Source organism: Ostrea edulis, chromosome 1 (genome assembly GCF_947568905.1).
Source record: "Ostrea edulis chromosome 1, xbOstEdul1.1, whole genome shotgun sequence".
In the NCBI taxonomy this organism is placed as follows: Eukaryota; Metazoa; Mollusca; class Bivalvia; order Ostreida; family Ostreidae; genus Ostrea; species Ostrea edulis.
The window spans coordinates 64,974,919-64,993,786 of record NC_079164.1 but is presented as its reverse complement, the minus strand read 5'-3'; the positions used below and the strand labels follow the sequence as shown (position 1 = coordinate 64,993,786).

General features: G+C 34.0%; 1 protein-coding gene and 1 long non-coding RNA gene across 2 annotated transcripts; both read left to right on the top strand.

Moving 5' to 3' along the window:
- The first annotated feature begins 13 nt into the window (after positions 1 to 13).
- LOC130046404 (beta-1,3-galactosyltransferase 1-like) lies at positions 14 to 7,163 on the top strand. The gene is made up of 2 exons (XM_056156668.1): positions 14 to 109; positions 3,874 to 7,163. The coding sequence occupies exon 2, from the start codon at positions 3,874 to 3,876 to the stop codon at positions 4,906 to 4,908; it is 1,035 nt and encodes a 344-aa protein (XP_056012643.1). The 5' UTR covers positions 14 to 109; the 3' UTR covers positions 4,909 to 7,163.
- A 6,209-nt stretch (positions 7,164 to 13,372) lies between these two features.
- LOC130052242 (uncharacterized) lies at positions 13,373 to 16,530 on the top strand. Its single transcript, XR_008800605.1, has 2 exons — positions 13,373 to 13,534; positions 15,909 to 16,530. It is a non-coding gene; the product is annotated as an uncharacterized LOC130052242 (long non-coding RNA).
- Positions 16,531 to 18,868: the final 2,338 nt, after the last annotated feature.

The following is an 18,868-nucleotide window of genomic DNA, read 5'->3' as shown; positions in this document are numbered from 1 at the left end:
CTACATTTCACGGTTTTGTTTTTTTTATCATGCAGTAGATGCACTCTAGAATTGAAAACACTTCCGTTTCTTTCAACAAAGGAGTATACCCGTATCACTGGAATAAAGGGTAAGGTAAATTAAAAAATAATCAAATTTATATAAAAAACTTGATAAAAAGCTTAAACGTTAGTTACCTGTATAAATATATATTTTGAATTCATACGAAGGCATTTTGTCTTTATTGGCTTTTTGTTCGGTAAGACGTTAGCTCAGAATTAAAACAAAAGGTATACATGTTACATTGTAACAACATAATTTTTCTAATTGCACATTTCATACAATTTGTTTATTGTAAAGATTATCAAATGATTTTAAAATAAAATCATCGTCGAAAAGCTTTGAGTGATGATTAAACAAACATGTGAAAATATTCTGAGAGATTTTTTTCTAGTTTCATTAAAAACAAATATGTTTCCATATCTAATGTAATTTCTAAAAATTTTCTACTTCAGCAAAGGCGACAAAACTGTTTAAAACAAAACCTTAGTTAAAATTTGAATCCACAAGTATTATTATCAAAATATTGTGAAGTACGTCTAGAATGAAAAATAATGTTAAGTGTATTGAGTAAGAAAATAGCTTTCCGCTTTCATATTGAAATTAAGTTTGATACATTTATTTTATCGTAGAAATTATGAGAATGATTTTTAATGAAACTTTTAAATGATGATTCGTAGCAACACTTAGAGAGGTGTATTCGAAAGCTGTGACAAACACTTTAAAAATATTCCATGATTATATTATGACTGTTAGACAAACTGAATTTTCACTCAAAATTTTTCACAAATTTCTCTTTTATGGGCTGTCATTTCCTCAGCTAATTGTTTGCACAACTGTGTGAAAATAATAACGAAGACAAGTGGTTGAAAATCATTCATTTTAAGAAACAATAAATAACAATTTAAGCAAACTGGGGAGGGTTTTTTAATGCCCACCATCTTGTTAACATGGCAGTATTCTTAAAAATAGCATTATTTAATGCACTTTTTGGTAAATCTTGATGAGAAATTATATCTTTTGAAGACATACATCATTGGGCATTAGATATCTTACAATAATCATTAATCAATTTTACAAAATAATTTTGTGTAGTCTTTCATTATACACTATTTTTCTTCTTCAAATTTATGTTCATTGGTCGTCTTCGTTCTTAGCGTGTTGCGGTGCGCGCCATGAATGGTTACGAATGATTACGTTTATGGTGTCTATTTATGTTGTGGACTACGCCGATGAAATTTACAAATCATGTATTTAACATATTTGAATGAGATATCTTGAATATTTAGTGTAGAGTGTAATGACTAGGATCTTTTCTAGATAACCCTCGGATTTACATTATTTCAGTAACAAAAAACATTATTGAGGAAGGTTTTTTAGTACAATATGATCTAACTTTATAAATATTTATTTCATTGGTTTAAATAAATGTTACAAAAACATATCCGGTTGAACTTTTAATGTTAATTCAAATTTGAAAGTATTGTTAAGGACGGTATTTTGTGGCGGAAAGATAAAATAAAAAGAAGTTATAAATCTGCTTGATTTTACTATATGCATTTCATACCTCTTGTGTGTCCAGGTGTACGTGTTTGACCTCTTCATTTTGTAGCTTATAGAATTTATGAGGTTGATATTGATCACTGTCCGTTATATTCACTTGTTCATCCAATATAATGTGAATTTATGTAATACCCGTTTAATGATGATCACAGAAACGTGTTGTTCTGACCCCAACAGTAAGACAGACAACATTACTTGTGTGAATTGTCATTTATTGTGATGACAATGTAAAAAGGGGAGATCACCCAGAATGATATACATTGGTACTACTTAAAATTGCATAGTGATCTCCCCTGATATAAAAGCAAATTGATGTAGAAATAAAAATGACACTGTAAAAAGGGGAGATCACCCATAAATATATCATACATTGTTGCTAATGAAAGTTGCCTAATGATCTCCCCTGATATAAAACAAAATACTGTAAGATTTAAAAACCGAGAACGAAGTGTAAAAACATATATACAATACAACCCAAAAGTTGGCGTTCAAAAACAAAATGCCCAAGAGAACAAAGTGTAAAATGCTCGGTGAGCGTCGGGGAAGGTGGGTGGGTTAATAATTTGGCAAGAATTTTCTACAAGCTCCAATGCAACAATGATAACAATGATCAAGTGATGCTAACTTTTCGTCACGTGACCAAAACATAGGGGTCAGGCTAAAACCATGAAAACACCTAAAATAAACATCACACTCTACTAAGTTTATCACAATATTTTAAAGAGGAACGCAATTACATAAAACTTATTATTTTACAATAATGTTATATTATGTAATACCCGTTTAATGATGATCACAGAAACGTGTTGCTCTGACCCCAACAGTAAGACAGACAACATTACCTGTGTGAATTGTCATTTATTGTGGTGACAATGTAAAAGGGGAGATCACCCAGAATGATATACATTGGTACTACTTAAAATTGCGTAGTGATCTCCCCTGATATAAAAACAAATTAATGTAGAAATAAAAATGACACTGTAAAAGGGGGAGATTACCCATAAATATATCATATATTGTTGCTAATGAAAGTTGCCTAATGATCTCCTCTGATATAAAACAAAACACTGTAAGATTTAAAAACCGAGAACAAAGTGTAAAAACATATATACAATACAACCCAAAAGTTGGCGTTCAAAAACAAAATGCCCACAAAAAGCAAACAAACGTTTGCAAGCAAACAAAGAAAAAAACCAGAACAACGCCATGAATATTTGTAGTTTATGGTACATGTGCAAATAGTAGATACTTTAGAAAATCGTCCTAATCTTGTTAAACCATTGATTTGTTTGACCTTTTTTATTTGAACAGAAAATCCAGTCTTAAAATTTCAGCTTCTCCAAAATAGATCATTTTTTTATTTATAAAACACGACAACACCTGTACATGTATAGCGCTCTTTAATACTTTACATTTCTTTACGATTAATGAAAAAAATGTCCAAACGTATTAAACATTTGTATAATCTGAATTCATTGTAATTGTCATGATTGATTTGTGTAGCTATGTGTTGAATAGACAAAAACAGTTTATTAGAACACTAGCTATTAGGAGAACAAAATTTGATTTTAAGTAAAAATGTAAAATTTAACACACCGAACCTAATTAACAAGCACCAGGACCACTATTTTGCTGTTTATTTTCATAATTCCCATTCAATGTAAAAGCTAAAAGGCAATAACCATACTTTAAAACTCAGGTTCGAACCTCTTTCACATCCCAATTATATTTTATAAACATATATTTCAGGTACCTGGGAATTAATTGAAAGAGACATCAGTGCAAGTTGACTGGTTCTTCACAAACTGACGCTGTTGTGAAATACAATTCTCAAAATTTTGACTGACATCATCCTTATTGTAGCATCATATAATAAATTTATTAAATGGCATAGCCCAATGCTAACAATCATTATGAAAATTCGGGGAAGTTCTACAAGTTCATTTCCATTTATAGCTTAAATATGCTGTAATCACATTTAGAAACATAAAATGAAAACTGTTCAACACAGTCTATAAGGAAAAAACAAACCAATGAATGTAAATTCTTCATTGATAATATCAACCTTTTCATTGTTTTTCAGTTGATTTGCTGTTTTTGAAACGCATTGCGTCAGAAACAAATATGTCAAAAACGATAACCTAAAACATGCAAAAAACATTTGCCTTCAGCTGTTCAAAATCACAGCATCTTTAGAAAATTAATGTTTGGGACATGAATCTTTATACAAATGGTATGTAAAAAATAACTAAATCATCATTTAAATTTCAGATGTCAGCTTTTCAACGCTTAGGTCGGACAAAAAGGTGGAAGACTTTTTTGACAACATTAATCCTATTTTTGCTAGTGTTAAAGAGCAATATACTGTGTCGATTTGTCTGTGTTTGGAACGATGAAGGAAAGGAAGCAACATCGTACAGTATGGTACAAGCATACGTAGAAAAGGGGCTTATTAAATATAATGCAGTGTCTGCTTCCTGTAAAGACCGTGGCAAATCCCTGAATTTGCTGATAATGATACCAAGCCGGATTACAAATTTTAAGCAAAGAGCAGCCCTAAGGAAATCTTGGCTTTCCACTACCAAAACAAATAACACTGTACATCATATTTTCGTTCTCGGAAAGAGTGATAATGCATTTTATAATGACATTGCAAGTGCAGAAAGTAACATTTTCAACGATATAATAAGTCTAGATATTACTGACACCAATGAAAATGAAACTTTGAAATCCATAGGTATTTTGCAGTGGGCACATGTGAATTGTGCGCGCGTTACCTATCTGCTTAAAATAAATGATGACGTTTTTCTCAACATTCATAGTCTACTGAAGTACCTTAATCGTACCAAACCGTTGAATGCAATTATTGGATGCAGACAGGATCGAATACAAAGGTTTCATCTACCTTTCCTAAAGAAACGCGACAGTTCTTTCATGAATGTTGATTTAACTCATCCTGTGTATATCCGTGGTTCAGCGTACCTTATTTCCGGAGACATACTCTCCAAGCTGTACTTGGCCACTCAACGTGTTCCAGTGTTCCTTTTCGAGGATATTTATATCACTGGTTTGTGTAGGCAATACATTAAAGCTGATGCCATCGGAAATTCAGGTTTCAGTTGTGGGTATCGTGAAAAAGGACCATGTGGATCTAATTTCCGGTATTCCATAACAGGCAATCAGTATCGCCCAGAAGAAATTGTTCGTATGTGGAAGGAACTTAAAGACAGATGGTCAGACTGTCGTTTGCTTGATAACTACTGGGTTTCACGTACTTTTGATGTGTTGAGGAACATGCTCTTTTAACGATCTACATGCACTGTTTTAAGGTAGCTCATTACACTTAAATTTCATTTAATGGTTCGTTAAAACACCTCTCATGATGTATGATTTCACCATCGAAAGAGTGATACAAGCTCTTAATCATTTCATATTTTCTTTTTGTGTGCGATTTTCCGGACTGATAAAAAAGGTGTATTGTTTGCAAATAAGAGATTCTAGGGTCCAAATTTTGCTGTGATTTGGTGCATGATACGAATATGTAATAAAAAATGCCTAAAAGATTCAGATACATCTGTACATGTAGAAGCGTTCTAAATTTTTAGATTGATTGATTGTTTGTTTGATGTTTTCCGCCACACTCAACAATTTTTCAGTTATCTGGTGGCGCCCAGTTTTTATTGGTGGAAGAGAGAACCCAGATACAATGTACCTGGGAAGAGACCACCGACCTTCCGAAAGTAAACTGAGAAACATTCTCACTTACTGGCGCGAGCGGGATTCGAACCCGCGCCGACAGAGGTGAGAGGCCGATGCTCTTACCACTCGGCCACTGTAAATTTTTAGAAGAAAATATTCATGAGAATTGAAAACGTCATTTGTTAATTTTCTTTAAATCTACGGATAAAATCTTCAAAAATATGCAAGTCGGAACAGAAATATATCGAAGAAATATATTATAAAAAGAAATGGAAACGAAATGTCCAAATTTTAGATATAATCACTATTTCCAAACTGAAGAAAAAAGTACCGATCCCGATCACAATTGATAGAAATTACTAAAATAATCATATTGCTGCTAATCGCTTGCACTGTTCATCAAGAAATTAGTTTTCCTTATAAAGTCGTTTAATTTGCAAAAAAAAAATTACATCAAGGGAATGTAGTTTTCTGATTGTAATGTTCTCTATGACTACTTTTTATAATTCCGATCGGGCTTAGTTCAAATTCGAAAAATCGTAATATTTCTGAATTTTGACCATGTCATTTCAATTTCTTTTTAAAATATATTTCTCTTTTTACTAATTGACATGTTTTTTGAAGATTTTATCAATAGATTAAAAAAATATTACATGTAGAACGTTTTCAATTTTCATAAATATTTTTTAATCTAAATTATTAGAACGTCTATCTGAGTCGTTTAGGCATGTTTTCTTATATGCATGTACTCATATTGTGCATCAAATCACAGCAAAATTTTAACTATATAGTATCTTATTTCCAAATAAAGTACCGTTTTTATCATTCCAGGATAAATCACAAAAAAATCATAAAATACTTGAGAGCTTGTATCACTTTTTCGATGGTGAAATCATACTTCATAAGAGGTGTTTTAACGTGCCATTAAATAAAACTTTAGTACAATGAGCTACCTTTAGTTAATTATGTCAGTAATTATAAGCATAGTAAATCAAAAATTGTTTGATGTTTATTATTTTTGGCATGTCTGTTTGTCTGCAATGTCAACCTAAATGTCGGTAAATGGCCTTGAATTCCTACAAAATGCATGTATCAACGCTTTATTACACATGATTTAACCATTTTAATGGGTATCGAGATTCCTTCATTTCTCGAGAGTTGGACTTTTCCTCTCAACAATAACTACATATGCACATGTACAGAGTGATAATACACGTACGACTTTGGACTTCAGTGATCTGTGTAGATGTACGTGCTCCCCTTACCGTTTAGTTCTTTAAAACAATTTTGTTTGTACAAATCGAAGAGAAGTGACGATAGCAACAAGAATGGCTTAAAACACTATAACATTGTTGATTAAAATCTTGGGCAACTTGGACATATTTGTTTGGAACAGAAGGGAATCCCCCAAGTTTATAGCAAACCAATCAAATTTTGGCCTTAGAATTATCTTTAATCCGCATTGACTATTGATGTCCACATTTTTATAACATTCAATTTGTCAATGCTGTTGAAAAATGAGACGACGGAGAAATGCGCCTATGTAATACATTTCATTGCTTAAATGTTGCACTCATTTTGTAAAAATACTCGTACATGTATATGTGTGCAAGAAAATAAGCAAACATTTACTCATAACTGATCAAAAATACCCCCATTATACACCCTAAATCAAAGACTTTTTGAATATTTAAAGAATGTTTTACTGGGGGCCCCCAGTGTACCCCTTACAAGTTAAGTTAAACTGGCTCACTGGGCGACTCCCCAGTTACCCCAGAAAATTTTCACATGCGGCCGATATTGTCCATTTCAGTATATCCCGAAAGTGTCATTGCTGTTATATGAATAAATTGGTAATCGTTGCTTGTGTCTGTTATTCACTGCAATGAGTCATGGACTGTTATTACAGCCAGTTTTTTGGTTTTTATCTATCAGGCGGATTCTTTAATTAATAAGGAAATACATAAAAGAATATTGAAAAATGCATTGTTATCTCGTATACATTTACGTCTTCCTCACAAAAGTGTACAATTTATACTTCCCCATTTTAAAGAGACTGATTCACGTTTTTCTCAAAGATTTTGTTTTTCCTTTTAATGATCAAAATCAAATGCGGAGATAACGAATAGTGATTAATCTCTTAATCTATAAGGAATACAAAATAAAGACTTAGGCAAACAAGGATCCCTGGACATACCAGAATTAAAAGATTTATTTTGCGCCCTATCAACATTAGTTCTCTAAAGCGCTTTACAAATGTGAGAGAAAAGATAATATAAAATCGATATGCACATACATGTGAATAAAATATTCATAGTGTCAGAATTAAAATGCCTAATGTAATGATATAATTATCCTAATAACATATAAGACAATTTAAAACAACTCTTCGAAATAATTAAATACATAGAAAGGACATAAGTATAATAACAAACTACAGTCCATATCGCAACTGAAGTTTTAGAGGGGTTTTTTTGGTTTGTTTTTACTTTTTCTTTTTTTTTCGTTGTATTTCCCCCCCCCCCCCCCAAATGTTTGAAGCTTATACATTTTGACAGATGCTCGTGAAGAATTTATTATTTGTTGTGTAAACAAAGATTGAGGTACAAAAAATATAGGTTATTGTTCACCAAGTACTAGTATTAAATGTATATTGATATTGATCTAAGTTTATGAGATATATCACATTTCAAGTATTCGCTAGGTAAAATATGCCATTCAAAATTTAAATTTGAGTCTGTCTAAAATTAGGATGCTTTAAATCGTTAAAGTAAAATTTCACTAGTAAACAGTTTGGTGGTCAATTTTAAATGAGTTGTATTTTTAATGCTTAACATCGAAATGATTTTTTTTTTCAAACAAACAAAAATTGTAATACTAGTATAAACTATTCAGCTTTATATACACTTAAACAGCGATTAACTGACAACTTCATGCAGTCAGGTGATGAATGTTTTGATAAATCATTTAAATGGATTCTGTATAAACATCATGCAGATATAATGGCACAGCAAGACAAGATCGATTGTGTGTATTTTGTAATTTGAACGAGATAGATCGAGGACGAATATCATTTTATTTTAATATGTGACTGTCCATTGTAAACAAGATAATCAGATTTGCATATATTAAAAAGTATCATGGATCCCATGCTTCTAAACACTGAAAAAGCTAAGGTCAATTCAAAATAGAAAACAACTCTGTAATCTGGGTATTTTTTCAAAAAGTGTTGACCTATCGGTGTATCTACTGAAACCCCCCAAGATGTGATAAAAAATCAGCAAAATGACCCACCACCACCAAAACATTAACTAAGCAGGGGCTCACTCTCAAGATAAATTGATGAACTGCAATTACAAAGGATCTAGTTGATGATTTAGTTTAGTTTGTTCTATTACAATGCTCAGCAAAGCATTAACTCGCGACAGCACAAATGGCCAATACACGTGTACATGTATGATATGCATGTAGTCCTAATTATGTACGAGAAAACAATAAAATAAATTAAATGCATACTTCTTTATATCTGGTGAATTTTCAAATATATATTGAACAAGTACAGTAACATTAATTAGTTTTAGGTGAAACAGGACATCACAACCGTCTCTGAGGAGCAACACCGTTAAATCACCAAGTACTGTAGAATTATCTCCCCTATTTAGAATGACCTATATGAGGTTGGAAACAGCAGTCAGAAAGTTCAGAAGTATGCCGTGCATCAAGTAATATGTCATTTTCTTCCTTTCACTGCGCAGATTTTGAAAAAAAAGATGCTCTTTTGTTGAGAGTGATAGTTAATATTCGGTTATTAATAAGAAAGATGCACTGAATTCTGCATTATATTTTGCATAAGGTAGACTTTGTCAGTGAACTCTATATCTTGATTCAAATTTGCTGTCTTGCCCTTGATCTTTGGCTCAAAGTTGACCTCACCTTACTGTATCCGCTCACGTTATCATAAAGAAACATTGTAAACATTAGTGCCTGTATCACGGTATACCTTCGTCATAACTGACATATTTACCATGATCATAGAAATAATTGTTTGACTTTCATGAAATCCATTTTCTACATGTTTCAGAGTTAAATGCTACCTTAACAAGAGATACTGTGAGCAATGCTCACTAAGAATACCCCCCCGCTTACCCCAATCTCCCAAAGGGTGTTGGTAATAGGTATAAACTATCTCTTTTCTGAGTGTAAAAAACAAATGGCATGACAAACAGAACCATATTGCTACTTCGATGTCCAGTGGGCGTGACCTTTGACCTTTTGACCCCAAAATCAATAGGGAACATCTTCATCCCATGGGTAGTCCATATGTATGATATGGTGACTGTAGGTGGAAAGGATAACGCTTTAGAGCCCGGAAACCATATTGCTACTTCGATGTCCAGTGCACTTGACCTTTGACCCCAAAATCGATAGGGAACATCTTCATCCCATGGGTAGTCCATATGTATGATATGGTGACTGTAGGTGGAAAGGATAAGTTAACGCTTTAGAGCCCGGAAACCATATTGCTACTTCGATGTCCAGTGCACTTGACCTTTGACCTTTTGACCCCAAAATCGATAGGGAACATCTTCATTCCATGGGTAGTCCATATATATGATATGGTGATGGTAGGTGGAAAGGATAATGCTTTGGAGTCCGGAAACCATTGCGTCTACAGACGGACAGACGGACGGACGGACGGACAGACAGACAGACGGACAACCTGATTCCAGTATACCGCCCCCCCACAACTTGTTGCGGGGGGTATAATAACTGTACTGCAAATGAAGCTTATCTATATCTCTCGGGGAATCCCGTGGGGATCCGGGTTAGAATAGGTCCTCAGTACCCCATGCTTGTCGTAAGAGGCGACTAAATGGAGCGGTCCTTCGGATGAGACTGCTAAAATCGAGGTCCCGTGTCACCGCAGGTGTGGCACGATAAAGATTCCTCCCTGCTCAATGGCCATAAGCGCCGAGCAGAGGCCTAAATTTTGCAGGCCTTCACCGGCAGTGGTGACGTCTCCATATGAGTGAAATATTCTCGAGAGGGACGTTAAACAATATATAATCAATCAATCAATCTCTCGGGGAAAAGTTTTTAATTGTCTAGTGACATCAAATTTTTCGTTCATATTGAGACGTCACTAGTAATCGCCGCGGTGGTCTAGAGGCATCCGTGTGAATGCCACGGGTCCTTGGAGATAACCCTAAAAACGGATGTCCCGTGCCACAGTAGGTGTGGCACGCTAAGGAACCCACACTGCTTAATGGCGCGTAAGCGCCGAGCATATGCCTAAATTTGAAGCCCTTCACCGATATTGGTGACGTCTCCATATGAGTGAAACATTCTCGAGAGGGACGTTAAACAGGATACAATAGTAGTGCTACCTGGAGGTGAAATACACGTACCATACATTTAAACTCGTCCTGTGCGGTGGCATTTTAAGGAACCCTCACTGCGACGGCCCTGAGCGCAGTGGACAGTTCTAAATTTATGGTACTTCGCCTACAGCTGTTGACGTCTCAATATGAGAGAAAAGTCTCGATGAGACGTAAAAAAAAAATTAAGTCAGCCTTCCCCTGGGGATCCAGGTTAGAATAGGTCATCAGTAGACCTTGCTTGTTGTAAGCAGGTGTAGCACGATAAAGATCCCCCTGCTCAAAGGCCGTAAGTACCGAGCATAGGTCTCAATTTTGCAGCCCTTCACCGGCAATGGTGCCGTCTTTATGTTCATGAGGGAAATATTCTTGAGGGGGACGTTAAACAAGATACAATCAATCAATCAACCTATAAATGTATGGGGAATTGATGCATAAAAAAATCACCAAGTGTGTTATTCCACCTTAACCCCATTTTTGGCAATGACGTTTGCGAGAAGGGCTAAATACGTTGCCATGATTTTGTAACGTGCAGCGATTTGAACACGCTCGTCTTTGCGTAACTTGCGTGATCAAGAGAAATCACCAAATAAGCTAGCTCAATAGCGAGGCAATAGAACTTCCCTGTATACTGTCCGTTATACAATATATGCCAACAATTCGATATTACATATATTTAACGATATCGTGCTTCCATACTATACGCAGATTTAAATGTCCATGTCAGCCGTTGACTGTGAAAGTCTTTCTCGCAAAAGTCCAGTATCAATATAATAGGACCAATTTAGATCTTGAGAGAAAAACAACCTTAAATGTTTATGATGCTTGTCAATGGATTTTTTTAAGTTGCAACCTTATTTTTCTATTTTACGATGTTTGTATTTCACAAGATTTATTTAAATAATGCAGAGATCCCAATGTCATTTTTGTTTAGGTTGTCTGAGTTGTAGTTTTCAACTTTTGATACTCGAGGTTCTCCCATCTTAGGGGTTGTAAATAAGTTTTCGACTTCTACAATCGTCATTAATAAAGAACAATTTTCAACCAACAATATGTATTCTGTTAATCACTCTAAAGGAAAATAGCAGGGCTATGGGACAGAAAAACGGTTTCTTCAAACAGTATTTTGTATTCTTATAAAAATGGAAAATTTAACATATTTTTAATGCGTAACGAATTCTAAGGGACTGATTCGGAGTGTTTGTATTGGGGAGGGGGGTGTTTTCTTAAGTATTTTGTGGATTAAATCGCAGAAACTATTTTTGGGACTAAATTTCTAATTCCTTTAAGTTATGATTTAAATTGTTTTTTAGAGTTTGTGAATTATTACAAGTGTGTTGTAAAGAATTGCACCTGCAAATAAATAATCCACAGAATTATGTAGTATCGTTGACATATATTGAAAATAGCAAACCCTTTGAGGGACACCAACATATAGTGGTTTTAACGTTTATGCTGGAAAGAACATCTCTCGATAATAATCACGAGGTGACGTTGTCAGCCTCGTCTAGTCATCGTCTAATTAAAATGGTTGACCAGCCGATTTACTACGATTTTCATTTTACCAATTTTCTTGAATATCACAACTCTTCCAACTCATTTCCAAATGGATGATGATAGACATCTTCATCATACTGAGATGTGATATAGGATTTGTCCATGTTAATTTTCAAAATAAGGTAGAAAATTACCGATTTCTGATTTGTTTACTCCTATGCATGAGTTCTGAAAATAGAGTTCAAATGAACTGTAATAATTTCTTCCGGAAAATGATGTTTTCTAACGAATGGAAAACCCTGTTTATAAACGTTGTATTATGAGTTATTCTAAACAAAGATGAAGATCTGTTACATTATATATGCAATGCAGGTATTCACCCGATAGCCAGTAACTACACGCGTGTTTGTGTTTCTAACTCGAAGAGCATTCTGGGAAGAAACGCTGATCCCGCTCTAAGTTGTTGACAGTTCAAGAAAATTTTTCATAAAGTTATCGTCATTTAATGAAAACATTTAACCTTCCTTTCGATTATTGAATTAGTAAAATGTAAATAAAAATAGACATGATATGTCGGGGTCGATTGATGTTATATTGACCATGCCCTATTTGAAGTAGATCACGTTCGTGTAATTTCAGTTGCCTTATTTATTACGTAATGACATTTATATTCAACAATTTTGAAGATAAGCAATGTATGATATTGGAAGGACCTCTGGCAATCCGAAGCTCGTTTTTGTCACAGCTGACTATTATCATAATGAAATAACAATATTGTTGAGTGATTATATCATTTATTGAAACAAATGACGACAGAGAAAAAAATACATCATAGTTCGGTTGGGACCACTTAATATAAAAAATAGAACTAGATTTGCAACTGCGCAAATAAATATATATACATTTCACAGATTGATCCCAGCCAATATACAACTAAAACACTAATGATGTCATAAAGGTGGCGCACAAAAAAGGCCAAACACTATAGCAACTTCCTAAAACTAGGTTATCTTTCATGAAAATCGGAGCTCTTTCGATATTGGAGATTGTCCTCTGAGCATTTCCGGTAGGTGCAGCTCGGTGTATTTTGTGATCACAGTGATGGGAAATTGTACTGTTGTGCAACGAACTGCCACAATTACAGTGGGAAGATTGTGAATGACAAAAAGGTGACTTTACACAGGTTTCCAGTTCGTAAAAGAAGTAAAGCGATATGGAGAAACCGGGTCAGTCGAAAGAATTAGAAGCCAACAAGCTGTTCGAAGCTATGTTCCGAGCATTTCATCTCGCGCTGTGATCCAACGAAAGATCACCCACTACCATCCATATTTCACCACAAGATTTTTAAGACCACTAACGTACGTGTAATCGTTTGTGTTCAGTTTGTTTCTATGGAGTTCTTAGGCCCAGGATCTGTCAAAATTGTCGTCCAAAGCGTGAAAGTAAATAAACAGGTCCAATATAGGCCTATTTAGGCAATAGCGATGTAGCTTTACTAAAGTGTATACATGTAGCATGTAGATATATAAAACTTTTTGAAATATCTTGAGTAAGCTAGTTTAGATTGAATTTACTAAGTGCATTGGCATTGTCAAAAAGTCATGTTGTAATTTCTGAACATGTTTATGATACAGCACTGTTTTTATAAGAGTTCATAACAATCATGACAATACGATCAAGGGTGGGTGTGTGTGTGTGTGTGTGTGGGGGGGGGGGGGTAATTGAGAAATGTAATTGTAGTTAGCCGTATTTAAATACATCTTTACCAAGTAATTGAATTTGCAATTGACTTTGCTTTCAATAACAAGTAATTGAATGTATTTCAGATAAATATATTCCAAAAAGGTCATGCAAGTATTTTCAATTACATTCTTTCAGTTTGAAAATGATGAAATAAAAGTGTCTGATAATAATGGTGTTAGACTTTTTCACTCTTTGTCATGGGGATTTTATGCAATAATTAGATGCATTATATCTGTATACTTGATGCAGAATGGCCAAGGTGCCCAGGGCTATAGGTAAAGGTATAATTTTGTTCATATGTGCTCATTACCTGAGGACAAAGGCACTGGTAGGAAAATACCTGGAGAAGAGTTCATTTCATTCAAATATTACATTCAAAACAAAACTTAACATGACTTAAAATGTACTGAATGAATTTCATGTCTAAAAGCCCATTTCTTTAAGCAGAATTCCTTAAAAAGAAGGTAGTACTCTACATCGTCATAATGGCTGACTTCCTTTAAAAACATGGATGAAAAAATCGATATCAGCAATATAAAACTTTTACTTTTCCATTTAAATACCTAGCTGAGTAGCTCAGTAGGTTAGAATACCGACTGCTGAATTGTAGGTCGCAGGTTCGAGTCCAACAGGGGTTTTAAATTTTTTTCAGATTACCTTCTACTAAAACTGTATTTTTTGACAAAATAAAGTAAATTTGAAAATTTTCAACTTCAAAATATTGTTGTTCATATACTTCACTTTTCATCTACATCAAATTTCTCTGGTGTAGTATACCTCCTTAAGACGAATCAAAGCAAGCTTCATGGTCTAGACTAGTTATTTGAATCAATATAATTGACAAAATCATCAATGTAATTCACCCCAACCCTGAATACTACAGCATAGTGCCATAAATGAGTCAACTTTTATTTATTTTGATATATAATTCATTGAAAACAACCACTTTTCTAAATCATTGTCATAAACTTATCAAGATTCAATATATAGTCACCTTTACACCATTAACAGGACATATATAGATATAGATTTGCAGTTTATGGTCTCAGTGTCTTTTTTCCCTCAACAGCAATACACATATTATATTTATATGAGTGTAAGTCTGTAAGAACACCACGCTCAAGTTTTCCGTTCCACTCTTACAAAGGATTATATAGAGAAATGGAATGCTAAAAGTTGGTGTTAAAGTTTTGGTTGTCATATTTCTGCAATTGTTGGTAAAAGTTTTAAAAATCATGAATATAATTCATGTCCAAATGTTTTAGATTTCATATTAAAAATTAGTGCAAAAATGAGTTCAGAGTGATTGTTCAAAGAAAGGATATTTTTCAACGAAATATTTAACATAAAACATGAAAATTGACTCAGTTATGGCACTATGCTGTACGTCGTTTTAAAAAAAAGTTCATAAGGAGAATTTATTTTGTTTTGTTAACTGTCCACTACCCAAAGTGTGTTGAGGCATTGATATTGGTGACTTTACAATGTGGAATCTGAATGCCTATCCATTATCCTGTTGACCTTCATGGACTTTTATTCTTGCTGAATATAACAGTTTTGAAAATATTTTTCTTTATACATGTAATGTGAAGTATAGAATACTAGGAGGAAATTGTTTCAATCCACACAAAAACCATGTTTCTGTTTTTAAATTTAGAAATTGACTTGATCAAAGGTTTAGAATAGCTAAATCTAACTACTTCATATAGCTTTATCAAGCTGCATAGCTTGATAAAGCTATTATATCTAAAGCTAATTATTTAGAGAAGGTACTGGACCTTGTAAATTGCATACAATGACATTCTGACAATATAATGTCTTCAGCTATATAGTTGCAATGAAAGTGCACCCCCAGATCCTTAGATTTGTAGAACAAGAAAATTAGGTGACCGATAAGGCCTGTGGACCTCTTATTTACAATGTATAATTGTATATGTTTATGTGTATTTAATTGCATGAATACTAATGAAAGGCATGTTTATTTTTTAGTTTGACCAATCATCAGATGCATCAAAAGAAGTAACTGACAATCTCCATTTGAATACTGATTCAGAAAATACAGGCATATCAGATTCAGAACGTTCAGATTCAGCTGAAAATTCAAGCTTTAATGTTGATGCAAACCTATCTGTGTTGGACACATCCGTATTAATGCACGATTACTGTGACTCCATAGAATTTGCAACTATGTCCCATTTGAAGAATCAATTCACAAAAGTAGATGTTCCACAGAAAGAAAATGTTTGTATTCAGACTGCAGAAAGCTTTTGTGACACTTCTAGGAAAATTTCAGTTTCTTCAAATATTTCTTGTGACAGTAGTACTAGTGCAGCCTTACCTTTCTTAACAATGAAGACTTGCAACAGGATGTTTCATTTTACACAGGTTTGCCAAACAAAGAGACATTTTATTTACTGTTTCAACATCTAACATCGTATGAAAAGTGTGCAGATTCTGATACAGGAGGAAGACCGAAGAAGATGCGAGACGTGGATGAATTTCTTATGGTACTAATGCGTTTAAGACTAGAACTATTGCTTCAAGATTTAGCAAGAAGGTTTGATATATCAATGTCTACTTGCAGTAACATATTTAATGAATGGTTATATTTGATGTATGACAATTTAGATTTTTTAGTAGCTGGCCAGAACGGAATGTTATCAAAGAAAATATGCCCGACAGCTTTAAACGAAGGTACCCAAATTGTCGCGTTATAATTGACTGCACAGAGATCTACACAGAAACACCTCAATCACTCTCAAACAAAGGAAGAATGTACTCGGGTGATAAATCGCATATGACTTGGAAGGTCCTCATTGGAATTAGTCCTAATGAAGTAATCACACATGTGTCAGATTTATGGACTGGAAGTATATCCGACAAGCAGATTACAAAGTTTTCAAAAATTATTGAAAAATGTTAACCTGGAGATCCAATAATGGGTGACAAAGGCTTCCTTATCGCTGATCTCTGAACTCCAAATGGAATTCATCTAATCATACCCCCATTTAAGAAGAATGGCAAATTTAAGAATCCATGTGAAACGAGCAATGGAACGAATAAAAAACTTCAAAATTATTCAAGGTGTAGTTCCCATTTCACTTCATGACAAAGTGTCCAAAATAGTGTTTGTTGTTTGTGCTCTCTGTAACCTCATGCTTCCACTCATTCAATCATAACGGTAATGATATGTCTGGGTGTGTGGAGAGAGAGAGGCACTGTATTCAAGGTAATTTGATTTCATCTAAGTTTATTTTTGTCCCACACACTCAATGGGCAATTTTAAAAAGGAGCAAAATCCTACACTGTACTACATGTTTAATAGGGAAACTTGAAAGCCCATAAATGATTTTCATAAACATCTATATCAATATGTATCAGTATTGGTATGGCTTTAAAATATGATGCATTGTTGCATATTACTTATATTTAATAAAGAAATAATTGACTTACTTTACATTGTATGACATTTATTATCAAACAGAATATTGTAAATTCAATGCTGAATGAATACATATGGTACATGCATTTCTATATAGCATGTCAATGTCTTAATTTCATCATTGTATTTGGGGATCATCATTAACATGTGTAACAGGAAAGCAGCGTGTATACTGCACCAAAATGTAACGTATTAAAATACTGATCCACATGACATGTACCAAAACAGTAGCAGGAAACCTGTGTGTATGTCTAGCTTCTCCCAAAGTACAAGTTCTTTTGTCTTAATAAAAGAACTCGCTGTCAATAGTACTTGGAATCAGAAGGATTCATTATACTACACAAACTATGAAACACACTGTTTCCATGTTATACTCAGCCAGGTTCAGTTGTGATTCCTAAATTTGAAATGAAAAGACTTGTAAAGTTTACAAATTTATTATAGCATAAAGGATAGTTGATAACAATAAACATGTCACACATACATGAAATTTGTCAACACTCAACAAAATTGTAATTTCAGGTCTCTTTTCAGTCTTTCAGAAAAAAAGCTCAGGTAACACTGTAGAACAAAAAAAAAAAGAATTAAGTTTAGGGAACATTACATTTCCCCAAAGTTCATCATATAAAATTGTCTCATATTCAAGGCCTTTATTGGTCCAAACAATAAAGTGACACCATTTTCTTTGACTAATGGCCATTTCACCTTGTACTTGGTAATAATATGCATGGTTTCTTTTAAGTTTTAAATTTCCCTTTTTATCTAAAAAAAACAACAACAACAAAACCAGAAAAAATGATCACTTAAGGCAGCTTCTTTGGGATGCACATCTTTAAAGGTGTATGGACATTTCACCTCAATTACACCATGGTAAGGTTTGCAATGAGGACAGTATACTACTCCATCAGGGCTAGCATCTATGTGAGGAAGAGAGTATCTGACAATTAGTCCATTCTCTTGAAATGTCAAAGGAACATGCATTTCCCTGACCTTAAGCAAGTAGCAGTCAACAGCTGTATCCTCATGTTCTTTTCCCCATACAACTGTTGTTAATCCATTAACAATTCCACACTCCTCTGCTGAAACCTTATTCAGAGTCCAGCATTTGGCTGTTCACTATATGTTATTCAGAGTCCAGCATTTGGCTGTTCACTATATGTTATTCAGAGTCCAGCATTTGGCTGCTCACTATACGTTATCAGAGTCCAGCATTTGGCTGCTCACTATACGTTATCAGAGTCCAGCATTTGGCTGCTCACTATACGTTATCAGAGTCCAGCATTTGGCTGCTCAACTTCATTTAACTTCCTTCTTTCCGTACTTGTTTGAAAAGTTGGCTACCTGTACCGTCAATACCCATGCATATTTGACCGCTCATATAGTTTACTATTTTTTGGGCAAACTGTTACCTTTTTAGCAAATCCTGAAATCAAGTCCATAAGAGTCATGGTCAGCATTTGGCTGCATGTCTCAGCATTGGGACCTTCATAAAACCAGTATATAAATA